Raw genomic sequence first — 15,535 nt, forward strand, 5'->3', positions numbered from 1 at the left:
CTTACTAGTAACATCTCTGCTCCAACACCTCTTGTTTGGCTGTGGAAGTGAAAAGAAACCCAGCTGCTGTGCTTCATTTCACTCAGCGCTGCTGTTACCTCTTATGTACTCCCCCACCACAGACAGATGAGCTGTGGGGATCAAGTTAAACAAATATGGCCTCTGTCTTCCGGTACTTCTGCCAAGATTGGTGGGTGCCAGCTTAGTAGCTGCTGCTTCACATAGCAGCATGCCTTGAAGCTGGAGCACAGCAGGCATCTCTTCACTGCTGTTTGGAGAAAGAACACAGCTCTTTGATCAATATAGACTAGTGGTACTCAACCATTTTGGCTGGCAGTTCAGCAATAGTGGCAGAACAGGTTGCACTGGCACCATCATGGGGGAGGGCTGGAAGAGATCAAAACTATATAGAGACATCCTATTTGATTTCAGCAAACAAACAATAACCAGGAAAGCAGAAATCTGGATTGCAATTCCTATTGTTAAGTTTCCTCTGCAGAAAGTAGAACTTTAGAAAACCACATGGTCTTTGGGAGCCACCATAAGGAGATGCAGCATTGATACCAGGTAAGAACAACTCAATAGCAGAGTGCTACCTATAGCCATTCTGTCAGTCTAGAGAGATGGGAAAGTACTCACTTAAGGCTTTTAGAGCTGCAATCTCACCAGCTAATTTCATAAAAGGGACCACAAGACACCGTATAGCATGGATGTTGGTTACAACAAAAGAACATCTCTCTTTGAAGTGGTCCTGCAAAGTCCCTGTGGATTCTTTGCCAGGACCTATTTCACCACAGAACAAGTTTCAGTGCTAGTGTATTTTGCCCAAATTCTCACTTTTCCCAATCCCTTGTGCTCATTTCAATGCACCTGTGAATGCCCATCTTGCACAATTCCCTTCGGTGCCAGGCCTTTCTAACTGGATTTCTGCCCTTCTCTCTGGACAAGTTGTTTTAATTCAGCTGGCAAAACAGTGAGCATACCAGAGTGCAGTGCCCCCCACAAAAGGGAGAGATTATCTGGAGCAGGTATTGCAGATTAATCTATTCTGTACTATATTTTCCACTATCACCCAAGTAGACATTCTTTCCCAGAATAAAAGTGATATAATTGTAGAATAATGCTCTTTCTTGGATGTGCACTGGTTATTCCAAAATAATGAGACTTTTATTCTGGAACTTAATTTCTATACAAAGAGCTAGTCTGGAATATCTATTGCAGAATAGTTTATCCTGCAGTTGCTCTTGTAGTCAAATTCCCAGTGTAGATGAGCTCTCAGTTCACCTTATTGACCCTTTTTATAATAAAGAAGCTTGCCAGGCAGACTTGCTAAGGCCTTGCACTGCCATTTCAGAAGGCTCATAGTTGTTTTATCAGAACAATACTATAAACAGTGCTCCCAGCCTTAAGTGTTCACAACTCATGAACAAAACACTAAAAATCATGAGCTTGACTTACAAATAACAAGTAACAGCTTATTTTCTTTGTCTTCTATGCTTTTAATCCTTAGGATACACTAGGATCACGCTCTCAAGCTTTTCTTTTGTTGCCAAATGAAAGCTGGGATTCTTAACACGTTCACATGGCACTAGGAGCTGTAACTTACAGAAAAATTGGGAGCAATCTCAAGACACTTAATAAAGTGCTGACCATGCTGCATAAGCAAAGAGATTATTCCACACATACATGAGGAGATCTAGGATTTTGAAATGTGGGGTGCAGATAGTGGGGCGCATCACCATATGTAACACTACAATTTTTCTGCAGGTAAAAATAGACTAGAAGTATTACTATTATACTAGGGGCCCAGAGCTATATTATTCAGTTTAAAATCAAAACAAAAGAGAAAATGATATTAGAATGTGCATTAATTTACTATATCATGTATTATGTATCTCATATATTATATATGATATATAATATATGTATTATATATTTTGTATATGTAGGCAAAAATAATCAAAAGATGTGTTTTTTTTAGTCCTGTAGTCATTAGAATTAAATCTCTTTTTCAGATTCAGAAAACAGAATCTAGCCTTCTTGAGCATCTTGACAGTGCATTGAATCCTTCACTAAAAGTTATTTCCACACCTGAGACTGTTCCACACCTAAGAATAGAAGCTACATTACCAGGAACAGCTAGCAGACAGCAGAATTGTAGGAGAAAGGATAGGTTGATTAGGGAACATAAGAAGTGCCATACTGCATCAGACCAATGGTCCACCTAGTGCAGTAGCCTGTCTCTGCATGCTAAACAGGGAGAGCATTGAACTGGATATCTCTAGGGTGATCTATCCCCTGTTCAATACCCTCCCTACCACTCACCATTTGTTGGGTTAGAGATGCCAAAGGAAACATCTCCAACCATTAAAATGGAACCAAAGACCATAAAAAGGAGAGAAGGTCATTTACACATGTGGAATGAAGAGGTTAGAAGGAATCAGGGAAATGATGAGCCATGACGTCAAATGACTCTCTCAATGCTGTCTGAATAGAAATGGTGCTGACCCTCCCTGGTAGCTTGTTTTAAACATTGGGTGGAGTAAGAATCAAAAGGGGTGTGACTGCACCCCCCTGGATCTGCCCTTGTACACATGCCATTCCACCAGCCTTGTAATATAACTTTGTAATGGTGTGGTACTATGCCATATACTTTAAATGTCCTTTCTTTTTACTAGCAGTCCAAAACACCATCTATTGGTTTTCATCCACTGGAAAGCTCTATTGTACTTGAGCAACACCGACAGCATATTAATAGCTAGAACTGTTTGAAATCCTCGTTCCAAACAGCATTAGTACATATGCATTAAGAGGAGCAAGAGAGCTAAACTCCCTCTCTCCTGCAAACAGACTTTCAGTTCTGACAAAGAGGTATCTAACAATTTATGGTGTTTTAGTTTTGGGCCTAAAACCTCTGCACAAATTTACAGAGACCCAGTCTTCTGCAGTCAGTAATATCAGTGTGGCCCAAACACCTTGCTGTGATATGTTGAAGATATCATCCCGATGCACAAGAGTAAGTTTGCCAACATTTTCTTCACCTTCTTCCTTCAGGAAGGTATTACAAGGCTATAGGACCTTGCTTTACAAAACTTAGCTATACAGTGTCTTTTAATGATTAGTCACGGTTCCCAGCTCTGTCCTCAAAGTACCCTTATAATTATAGCTGCATATGAATTTTTGCTGACATTGGATTCAGCAGGATTCAAGATATCAGTAAGGGTAAACACTAAATTAGAATGAGAAAAAAAATAAGATTCTGTTATACTTGAAAGAGAATATACAGAATTACATTTCAGGTATATCACCTCACTGGGCACATCTACACATAGTGCTATATTGCTGTAGCAATGCACTACGGGGACATAGTGCCTAAAAATAACTGTGCCTGGTGCACATAGTGCAGTATGGGATGTTACTACGCTGTCTTTTAGTACTTCCAAAAGGAAATATTAAATGATGGTGCAGTAACAATGGCACCATAGTGACACGTGTATACGTGCCCACTGTGTAAGGACATAAGCCAACCAGTGCCTGCCTCTCCTGGTTCCCTCTTCGATCTCACACATAGGTCTTTGTCTTGGGGCTCTGCCTCTCCTACACCTCCCCTTATGCTAACCAGAGATGATGTTAGGTCTCGGCTGAGGCTAGCTTGTAGAATCAGCCATGGCTGGGCATTAGCACCTGTTTAATTTCAGTCCATTTGAATGGTTTAACATCCTTGTCAAGGTCTCATGTCAGCCTGACTTTAATATTCTTCTGCTTTTTCTCTCTCCGTAGGCTCACCACTGTCCCAGTCTCTATTGGCATCATCTGGGATTCACGGCTTCATGAGAGGTACATATCCTGGCTCCTTCAAGCCAGCCTTAGCTGGGCACCCCAATTCTTGGGGTTGCCACCACTTACCCCTGCCAGGGCATCCATTCACTTCCCACTGCTCTGGGCTCTCACGAGGCCTCACTTCGTGAGGGATTTTATCCCTGTCTCAGAAGGCCAGCTGGTGAATCGTCATTGGCACGTGTCTAGAAAGCATGCTGGGAGGGGGGTGCGCTTTTGGTCCTCAGCGGCGTTCTGCGACTGCTGTTTTTCCTGCCACTCGTGTGCCAGAGATGCTTTTCTTCCTGTGGCAGCATCCCCGCTGCAGCACCTTTGATCTTCAGCAGTGTTCTGCGACTGCCACTTTTCCCCCTGCTCCAGAGCCAGGGGTAAGTTTTGTCTCATGGCAGTGTCCCCACCACAGATAGGAAGATACTGACTCAGAGACTAGGTTATTTCACAGCTATCTATGCTGAGATTTCTTGCCCTTGTCTCTCGATCTTATATAACAGGCTGCTGGTGGAGACAATATGCTGGACTAAAGAGTTCACTGATCTGAATGTATATGGCTAATAAGCTTGCTTCTGTTTTGTGTGAGTGCAATTGTACTGTGTTTCCTGTCTGGCTAGGATGTGCCAAACAATATTGAAGCCTCATGGACTGGACAAGCTTGGGTCAACTAAGGGGTGGGGGGTGGGAATGTATTAAAGAAATAGGGTGAAATAGAAAAAACAACTTTGCTCAATGTCCTGAATAAAAGGAAAAGGCATTTGAAAACAGGTTATATTCAACTGTTCAATAGCCAAACAGGGAAATAAAGAAGGACCCTAAGGAAGACAAACTAAAGTAAATTATGTCAGATGCTTCTCTGGGTATCATACTACCTGGGTATCCTTACAGCATCCCTGAGAGACAGGGAAGGGCCATTATCTCCATAACACAGAGAAGCTAAGGGTCTTGCCCCAGGTAACACAGGGGAGAAGTCTTTCACTGTATGAAGCAGTGAAACAATTGAGCGTGGGGTTATAGTGGGCACATCTACACATGCATTAATGTGCTTTTCGTAATGTGCATTAAATATAGTACCTCTAATGTGAGGTACTAAATAAATGCGCGTAAGGCTGTCCTAATGTGCAGTAGTGAAAGCACATGTTTTTTCCATGACTCTTAACGTGTAGTGGCATATTTTACTGCGGGTTAGCATATTTGCACAGTTTTTTATGCAATGCTTTAATGCGCAGTAAAATAGGTTCCTGCATATTAAAGTGCTTGTGCAGATGCACCCAGTGATTCCTAAATCAGGATACAGCACTGGGAGCAAAAACCCGTAGAGACAAATAGTCTGTCCTTATACAGCACCCTTCATCTGCAGTCTTAAAGGCTTAGCAGACTTCCTCATACCCATATAAGGTAGATAAACCACACTGCCTCCAGTTCACAGGTGCAGAAACTGAGTCTAGGTCTGAGAGATATCCCCAAGCCAATGAAGTCACTCTATGACAGCTGAAAAATGACCCCAAGAATCACAACGGTATGACTGCTGCTCTAAACCTGTCTCTGAAAAGTCGATACTACTAATCACTGGCTTAGCCCACACAAACTCCACTCTTACTGGATTATTATTTAATGTCAAGTTAGAGCCCTCTCCTTGGCACCCAATATCGTTTCCATTTTCCTGTGTCCCTGCACCCCTGTCAATCTTTATTTTGAAGGCTGGATCATTTTTATTATTAAACAATACCTACCTTCCCTTTCTTTCAAGTTTCCATAGGGTAGACTGCAGTGCCATTTAATTTTCAAGGACACTGTCAGTGTCTTTACCATTCCCACATTATTTCTTTATTTTCATCCTGTCTGCATCCAGACTTCCACATCCCAGCTGAGACAGTAAAGATTTCTCTTCACATAGCAACTGCACGCATTTAATAGAATCCAATGCAGGGTACAATTAAATTCAATTGGTGTAATGTTTATTCATGGACCAGGCCTAGATGTTGACGTGCCAACCCACTGTAAACTCTCATCCTGGTATTTCTAGCCTGACTCAAAGCTGGCAGGGATACATTTCAAGCTGACATTGCTCTTTTCACCAGAGGATTTCAAAAACAGTTTAAAAGAGGCAGTTCCCATCATTATTGCTCTCACAGCGGTGGAGAAGCTTGACGCCTGGGTTTACCCTCAGCCAGTGTCAGCGAAAGTACCATTCTGGTCTCCTGTCTTGCAGTGCCATGCTGGGATCACTAAACATCACTGGCTGTCTTGAGGGAAAGTTTGTTCCCTTGTGAAATTTCCAGTCCGGTATACAGACCCAAGACAGCTAAGCCAAAAATTTGAACTTTGGGGTGCTTCTCTGAAATGTGCAGAACCTGACAACTGCTTGCCTGTCCCCCAGCAGAAGTCCCCCCTAAATGGGAGATACTAGCAATCAATGACAAACCTGACTTAAACCCCCTGCAATCTTTGTTTATTGATGCCACTCTGATGCTTGAAAAAAACTTTAAGGGGAAAAAAGCGTTAAAAGGAATATTACCAAAAAAGCACAAACTAGTATTATTGTGGTCATAAAAATTAGAGATGGAAAGTTCCATTAAGGCACATCTTGTTCTTTCCTAACATAACCCATTTGAGATTATTTCTTAAAAATACAGTACTGCTGGACTGGCAGTATATTCTCTAGTGTTTTATCTGGTCTGATTCAAAAGGACTCAGGAGATAGACTGTTTCACCATTCACTTTCCACAACCTAGCAGATCTTACTATTAACCATTACATGAATTGAAAAATTTGAAAATGTGCTGTAGAGGAAAAACTTGCATTGCAGGAAAATGAACTGTATGCGGTATTAGGGTCAGATTTTTGCTCCGCCAGATAGGGTTTTATAAACACATCCATAGTGATATACTAATAAATAAACACCACCAAATGTATTTGAGATCCAGCTGACAAATCAGATCAGATTATCCTTTCTAATAAAAACACAACTCAAAGAACAAAATAGCTTATGGTAACTGAATATCAGAAGAAAACAAAAGCCAGTTTGATTAAGGACACAGGAGGGGTCAATGTGGTTTAAGGATCTCAACATGCCCTCAGTTTAAAGTAGGGTGTTTCTTCCAGGGCAATACTAGTGGGATGTTGCAGCCGGTTCTTACTAGGAATGGCCCAGCAAATGAGTTTCTCTACGTGATTCCATCCGATTATTGTTCTAATAACTCCTGGAGCCTGATGAGTTGCAATTTGGCTCAGTACCTTCAAATCAGGGTTGCCAACCCAAGACATTTTTTCTCTTACAAGCTGCCAAGTTTTTACCGCTGACCAAACTTTTTTACTGACACATGTTTTACATAATGTAAACATAATTCTTCTGCTAAATACTGGACAAAGGCTGGGTTCAAACCATAATAAAAGTTTGGAGATTATCAGTAAAAAAAAATGGTCTTGGGTTGATAACCCTACTTGACTACAGCAGTGGTTTGACCCCTGCTGTCCTCACCTCAGGGGTCCCATACTCACCCCCACACATTGGTACTGCAACCCACACCATGAAACCCCTGCAATGTGCCACCCTCCACCTTACCCCTGCCAGCCCCATTCCCCTGTCCCAACACAAATCCCCAAAGAACAACTATCGTTTTCCTACCTGCCACCCAGCATTTTTACAGGCAGACAGAAGGGAGCTCCAGGAGCAGCATCAGCATGAGCAATAGCTGGGGGTTGGGGAAGGAGCCATAAAGCCCTGAGAAATTACCTCCTGGGTGCTGCACTCCTGCTCAGACACCAGGTGGCATTGCTGTTCTCTGTGTGTCCAGCTTGGTTTCCAACCATGGAGCTTCAATGAGCTCCGTGCTTTTATGGAGCTGATTTTGCTGAGCTGTTTTTATTTCATGATTTGTGGAAGGAACTGTTTTCTTATGGACTTTACAGACAGGCACTTTCAGCCTGTTTTTGTTTTTTTTATGGAGTGTAAATTTAGGGTGACTTGGCAGCCCTGGTTCAAATCTACTGGAAATCTTTAGCAACCACAAGCGTTCAACACAACTGAAAATCATGCCCAGAGAGCCTAGTTTAGCTCTGGTGATAGCCCAGTGACTTTTGAGGCAGTGCAAATTCACTTGCTGAATACCTTAGTCTCTGCAATAGTTGCTTTGGTTGACCTTAAACTCCATGAATTTGGGTCAAATTCAACACACCATTTATGCCAAAGAAAATGGGGAAAAAAATCTTTGGAAATAATAAAGCAAAATGTTTTGCTTTCTGGCCTAGGTTCACAAGTAAATTAGGCATTAGGTGCCATTCATTCTACTAGCCTGGAAGGGAGGGGAAGTTACTACTTTTGTATCTAGTAGCCACACCTGTTATGTTGGTTGTAGGCGCAGTCCGCCCCTTCTTTCACTGAGAGATTTGAACCTCTCTCTTTCAACCTCATGAGAAAGTAGTTAACCGCTGGGCCACAGAGATATCCTTTCTTTTTAACACTTTCTCTTGTTTTTCTACTTAAATAACATGTAATTACGTATATAGATTGAAAACACTTTAACAGAAACAAATGATAGGCCCTGACTTTGGAATAACTTATAGCTGGATGGCTTGGTTACTCCACGGCATGGGAGAAGAAGGCAGTTCTAGTCCCTACTCTGAATCCAGAAGAAAGTGGGCTTCATGAATCTGGCTTTCCCACATCCCAGGGAAGGATCCTCATTTTAGAATACAAGCTGAAAGGGGGAAAGAGCTTTTCTTCCCTGGCCTTGTGAAACTAGCCCTTTCTTCAATTAAAAAAAGTGCCCAATCTAAGCAATTCCTTTTGGGTTGAACAAATGTTTTGTTTGACTTGAGACAAAACTGCTTTTAAAGTTAATTTCAATTCACTGAACATTTTTCAGGAAAATAATTCCAAATTTAGTCTTTTTGTCTTTCTTTTCTTTTTTCCTTTTATTTATTTATTTATTTATTTACTTTTTGTTTGTTTTTTGTTTTGTTTTGTTTTGGTTTTTTGCAGCTACCAAATTGGAAAAAAATAAATCAGTTTATTTGCACAGGTCTGATAGAGTTATGCCAGGAGTAAATCTGAACCAGTGAGCCAAGCCCTTGATTTCCATCCAGGCAACTTCAGTAAGGTCAGTGAGGTTAAACAGCACCATTGAGGTTGGAATTTAGGCCATAAAACTGCAATGGCTCTGGGCTGTTTGTGTTATACAATAAAACTTTTGATAAAGGTGTTAGAAAAAGCCTCTGTTAAAAATATAACACTTGCAATCATATAACTGCGGGACTAATACCCTATCGATGTTACTGGAAACCAGAGTGCACTGTACAGCATTCCACAGCTAGCAATCTATATTATCATCTAGAAGAATGTGCCAGCCAGGTCGTCATGAAATTCCAATTTCAGCTAGGCACTGAGGCACCTTTCTGATTTTTAAAACACCAATCAGAGTTGACACAACATGAGCCGCATACACCTCACTGATGGCACCTGGCTGTACTAAGATGAGAGTGTGTATACTATGTGAAAAATGTAGAACAAAAATATGTTTAGCTATAGCAACTGAGGAAACAATACAGCTGGAAGGGAGGGGGCAGGGCATCAAAGAACTACTTGCGTCGGATGGTTTAGACGGGGATGAACCTGCTGTGAGCAGGGGGTTGGACTAGATGACCTCCTGAGGTCCTTTCCAGTCCTACTTTCCTATGATTCTATTCATAAATACACCTGAGATTTACAATCTGAACAAAACTCAACACCTTTTATTTATTCAAAACTTTTTACCAATATTAACCCATGAATATTTTTCAGTATCCCAAGGAGGGAAGCATTGCTGTTCCAGGTATGCAGAAAGGAGTGAGCCTGGCCACAGGGTTAGAACTCAGGCTCACAAGACTGTGAGGCTGGTCTTATGCCTCCATTCCCACAATGCAATGAACACCGTTATTATATTCTTCTTGCCAGATGATGCTATGAGAGGACAGGAATGCCCATACATTTTCAACCCGGTAGTGCCCCTAGCTCTGTATTGTATTCTTTGGCCGATACTAGGTGCTTTGGAAGCCCCTTATGTAATGAGTCCATAGTGAGGGGTCTAATTTAGACTCGGCCAGTTTTGCAGTGGGCTCATGCTTCATGGCACAAGGGTTTAAACCTCTCACATCATTTTGCTCTACCTACTGTAGTGCTGTACCTAGTATAACTAGGTATGTTCTAATCTTTTTTTCTGAATCACACTACAATCTTGATTTCTGCCAGCCCCTGTGGCAATGAGTTTCACCTGTTTATAATTATATATCATGTAAGAAACATTTCCTTTTGTCAGTTCTAAATGTACTGCTTTCCAAATTCATTGGGGAACTTCTTGTTCTTGTACAAAGAGAAGGGCTGGGTAGGAGCATCTTATTTACCTGCTCTAGCCAATTCATTATTCTCTAAACACTTCCTGCCTCCCTGCTGATTCAGTTCCCCACCAAACTCTGCATTTTCAGTCTTGCCAAGTCTCACATCATACTTCCATTTTGGCTTCCCTTTAAAACAAGCTCATTGCCTGTCTCTGAACCCACACATTTTCTGCTACATCCCTTTTGGAAATAGGATGACTGTAAATGGATAAAGTATTCCAGCAGATGGTGCCCCATTGATTTATTAGAGGGTGTAAGAGTATTTTCATTAGTGTGCTCTCCCCTTACATAGTCTAACATCAGGCTTTTGTCATTTTTGAACCCCCCCTCTTCCCCACACACACACACTGAGAAGGGATTCTCACTATACAGTATATTAGGGCCATAATAGAGAGCTCTATCTAGTTGTTAGGGGAGAGGTTCAATAGCATAATTTCTGGTTGCTATCCTGGCTCTGTCCCTGTGTCACCTCAGGCATGTCATTTAGCCCCATTTGTGCTTTGGTTTGCTCATCTGTAAAACAGATACTGACACCAAGCCAAGACATAATTCATTAGTGTGACATACTCGTGTACACCCCAATGGAAGCTGTTGTAGAAGTGCTAAACGTTATTACAGTGTGCATGTCACACTGACTATGGCACAGTAGATCACTGATCAGTCAAGCCCAGTCTGCTATATATGTGCCCAGCAGTGACTAACCTAGGAAGCTAACACAATGCCCCATAATACCTAGCATGGTGACTAGAGCTCTCCCCACTCACATTGCATTAGGATGACTGTGCACCATGGCTGCTGCACTACAGAGTACGAAGCATCCCCATCTCCGTGTTCAGTCTTGTAGGAGCGTTGTCTCCGCTCCTAAGGCACTATCACGTTCCAGTGTGTGGACAATGAAGCTGCCAGCCCACCTTGAACACCCCCACTTCCACAGGCTAGTGCCACCAGTCTTTGAAGACTGATAATTAGATTGATTCAAGAACCTCCTGGAGGGATGGAGAGACTAGGGCCTCCTCTGGAAGCCAGATTTCTCAAGACTTGGTCCTGCCACTGGGCCTGATGGAGTGAGTTTGCTGCAAGCCACACTTCAGGTGCCAACTGCTAAGCCCTTCAGCCAAACCAGCACTGTGGAATAGCAGCCACGCTCCCCTGCTACACAGAGGGATCACAGTTTGGGTGGTTGCTGGGATGGGAGCAGCATTTCCAAAGATTCAGACATAAGGGAAGTATATTTGCTGGCCCCTCAGAGAGTGTCCCTCACTGCCATGTTGGTAGAGGGTGGGCAGCAGTTGTGGACTTGACCTGACACTCACGTGGCACAGCTGTGCTGTGTCACAAGGGGAGCAGCGTGATGTTCATGTGAGAACAGAGACCTTTACAGGCAGCAAGAGCTCCCTATCATTTTTTTACCCCGCTCTGCCACCCAAACAGGACTGTCGCAGGAGCCCTGGTTATGCAGACACCTGAAGGAAGAGGGCACATTTATTTAGTACCTGGTGGTTTTTGCCACTGCTATCTCTGGAGGCACAAAGTGCCCTAGAGACAGCAACACAGGCAAGTCAGAAGTGCTTCCCTGCTGGCTGGAGGCAGCGGTTATTCTTTGCATGGAAGCCAAATGCAGAAAACAGGTGAAAACTGAGAGCAGCTTTTCCCTCAGGGATCCAGTCAGAATGCCTTGCAGCGTCACTGAGTAGGAGCGGGGGGGACATGTGAAGTGACACAGCTGCCTCTCAGAAAGACGGGGACTCAGGTGAGTGCTCAGAGCCCATTCTCCATTTGCAAGTTGCAAGAAGAGCTCTGGGGGGGAGATTGACATGCAATAAAATTGAGTGGGGTAAAAAAAAGGTAGGGCGAAGGAACGGCCAGGCCAAGACATACCTTTTCTGCTGCAGCAGGTTGATTTCATCCAGGCGCCTGGCCCAGGATTTTTCGCCCTGTAAGCTGCGCAACAGAGAGCTCCAGAGCCTGAGAAGCAGCCCGTGTTTCCCAGGCAGGAACATCCCCATCGTCCTGCGTCTTTGCCCTCTTCAGCCGAAACTCAGACCCGTGGCTCCATCTCTTTCTCCCTTTGCTGTTTCTTTGCAAATGTTTGTTGGTTTTTCCCCCCGCCCGGTTCTGCCAGTAGGACAAGACGATCTGAGTGGGAGACAGATGCTCCTGCAGAAATGTCAGTTTGGGAGAGGGCTGGATGGTTGTACGGCAGGCACCTTGGCGGTGCTCCAGAGACAGATACAACCTGCCCGCGAGTTGCTGAGAGAGAGAACACACCCCTCTCTTCCAAGTTACCTTCTTACTTAAAGAGACACGGCTTTGTTTGGCAGTCACACAGGTACTCACATTGTCCACAGAGCAATCTCTTGTAATCTGCACAAAGTTTGTTGCGGGCATCTTAGAGCTGGAGAAAAGTTTTAAGACCAAGAGCAAAGGTTGTCAGCGCTTATTTGTAGCTGCTTGGCATTTTCCCTCCTTCTCATTCTCTTTCTCTCTCCCCCTGTTCAAGAGGAAAGAATATTGTTGAGAGAGGAAATGGGAAGTTTGGCTTATGCATACAATGCAACTGGTTCAAGCAGATCTTCTCCCAGATGCTCATCTCCTGACACACTGCAAGTGCATTTGATGAGATGTGGGTAACCATGTTTCCCTGAAAATCAAGACTGCCCTTGGCTTTGGATTCTATCCCTGAGCCACAGTAATTCTTCTCCTCGTGCTGTAGAAGCTGCAGGCCACATGGCTTGGGGGCACTGGCAACAGGCTGGCTTGATACAGGTGCCCCTCAAGAACCAGCCCATACTCAAGATCTGCTGCATGCTGGTTTTCTGTGCCTTACCACCCTGAGGCCTTCAGTCAAGCTCCTGAGAATAGGCCTGGGAGGTCATGCACCTTTGACATGTGCCATTAAATCCACAGAGTGGCAGGGGAGGTGTGGAGTAGGCAAAGCCCACGTGTCCTCTTCCCTTTGGCTGCTCAGCCCCTTCCATGCACCCCTCCTGGGCCCCAAGACAGCTGATCCCACAGGTGTCCCTTAGTTGGGACTTTGGAAATCTGGTCATCTCAAATTGGCATCCATGCCAAGAACCATGGTGTCCCCTCCCTCCTCGCAGCCACCTGCTCCAAAATGTATTTGCCCTGCCAACGGGGTCACCTTTAAGCCTGCTGAGTGCTGGAGACAGAAAAAGCCTCATGCCCAGAACAATCTGTGGCATGGGACTTTGGTTTTGTTTTATTACAGGCCTCCTGCTAGACAGAGAGAGCAAGGAGGCTAGTCTGTACTTTGGCCAGAACCACAGCAGAAGGAAAGGCATCCCACATCCCTACTCATCTGAAGATGCCCCAATTGCTCAGCCTGCACCCCATGGCACAGAAGCACCACCCAGGACCATTGCACTAGCTCTACCTCACTCTGCTCCCACAGAAGATTTGTCAGACCAGCCCAAACCTCACCCCCAGGTAAAGTCAATCTGTTGAACTCAGGGCACATAAACCCCACGAACTCAAAGAATAAAACCCATTTAACCTCCTTCAAAGGAACTCCTGTTTTATTTTTATGAGAACAATTTGGGTACAGTCTGTGGCACAGGCAGAGGTTAGAGCCTGGGCATCAGGGATCATTGATTGCTTTCTCACCCCGTGCAGGGGCAATGAGGAAGGCAGGGTGGCACTTGTGCAAATATTTGATAGGGATTATGGTTGAAAAGGTGTTTTGGAGCACACTTAGTGCTTCTGCCCCACCGGCTGGTGTGCAGGGCAATGCAAGCAGGTTCAGGTTATGTGAGAACCCACCCATTCCCATGTCCTTGAACCTACAAACTTCTGTAAGTTTACAAGTGGCTGACGGTGACCCACATTATTCTTGTTCCGCCCCACCAACGAAGAAGTCCCAGTGTATCAACAGCAGCTGTTCTGACAGTACATAACCTCACAAGAGAAAAGGCAAAAGCCACATAACATGGAAGGTTGACAATTTGGTGGAACAAACAGGTGCCATCCTGCACTGCCCCTCTCCAATCCCTGCCCAAGAGAGATGCTAGGTCCAACAACTCATCTGTATGGTTCTATTTCCAGCCGTGCCAAGCTTTCTGCCATTGACACAACCAGGCCCTTGCCTCCCTCTCCAAAAAAAGAAATTGAATTATAATCGATTTATGTTGCCTTCATCACAATCCTGCACCATCTGTAGCTGCTAATTCCAAGGATAGGCTCTGCCAGATGCACAATCCCCAGGGGGCACAGACTCACTTGGGTGTTACAGTGCATGCAGGCATGATATAATAGGGAATTCCAAAGGAACAGCTGCTGCAGCTGGGCCTTGCTTACCCTAGCACAAGAATTTTTCAATAAAAATAATCTTGGAAAATGCCAGCATGTTGAAACTGTCATTTTCATGGGAAAAGACTGGATTTAATGATTTACTTCTCCCCCTCAAAAAGCAAGGTTTCTTTTTTTTTTAATGTTTTAAATGAAAAAACTCCATCTTTTCAGCTTGAATTCTTTTCATGTTGAAATTCAGCCTAATTCCCCTCTGAGTGTTTGTACAGAAAAACTTGATACAAACCTTCTCAAAATTATCAAAACTAAGTATTTTAAGCAGAGAAGTACTTAGCTATGGCAGTCTGAATTCAGGCAGAAGATAGATCAGGGTGGTACCTTAGAGGCCTGAACTTTTGTAGGAAACAACTTATTTCATAAGAAATGATGAAGTAGGTTGCTGACTAGGAAAACTTGTGCCTCTTTGACCCAGTTTGTCTTCAAGGTGCCATCATGCCCTACCAAATACCTAACTATTTTGCTTATATCAGAATCTATTTTCTTTTTAGGATTTGTTTACAAACAGTTTTGAGGTCTTGCCTTTTCATTTCTTTCAGGATGGAGACATAGCTTAATATCTCCCAAATTTTTGCTAGACAATACACTTGTTTCATGCCCTCCTTTACTTAACACAACGAGCACTTGAAGAAGGGCCCAGTTCTCCAGAGTGAGGAGACTCAGAATGGGTCTGTGAATCATGTACTCAGAAAGAACCTGAGGACATCCAGCACCTTGCAGGATTAGACCTTTTTGATGTCCTGTATCAGTGGTGCTCCACCTTCATGCCCCATGAGCTGAATGAATGGCATGGGGCCATTCCCAAATGCCAGAACCCATGGGCAGGGTTGGCCCACAGGTCAGATTCAGTGTGGAGTTGGTGCATGGGGTAAGTCTGCGGTTTCTATCCAGTGCTCTGACCCAGCCCCACGTGCTGGATCCAGCCACAGAGCAAACCTAAAAACTGGCACAATCCAGCTGGTGGGACTCTATCATCTAGCCTTTGGGGTTCCCCATGGGTCTGGAAATC

General features: G+C 43.8%; 1 protein-coding gene across 1 annotated transcript in view; it reads right to left on the reverse strand.

Moving 5' to 3' along the window:
• The window catches only part of LOC102570188 (transient receptor potential cation channel subfamily V member 6), a 63,107-nt gene extending 50,644 nt beyond the window's left edge, over positions 1-12,463 (reverse strand). Inside the window, exon 1 of the mRNA XM_006271798.3 lies at positions 12,082-12,463. Within this exon, the coding sequence (XP_006271860.2) occupies positions 12,082-12,209 (128 nt within the window). The 5' untranslated portion in view covers positions 12,210-12,463. The remainder of the gene's footprint in view (positions 1-12,081) is intronic.
• Between the last annotated feature and the right edge of the window lie 3,072 nt (positions 12,464-15,535).

The sequence above is a fragment of the Alligator mississippiensis genome, chromosome 4 (genome assembly GCF_030867095.1).
Source record: "Alligator mississippiensis isolate rAllMis1 chromosome 4, rAllMis1, whole genome shotgun sequence".
Taxonomy (NCBI): domain Eukaryota; kingdom Metazoa; phylum Chordata; order Crocodylia; family Alligatoridae; genus Alligator; species Alligator mississippiensis.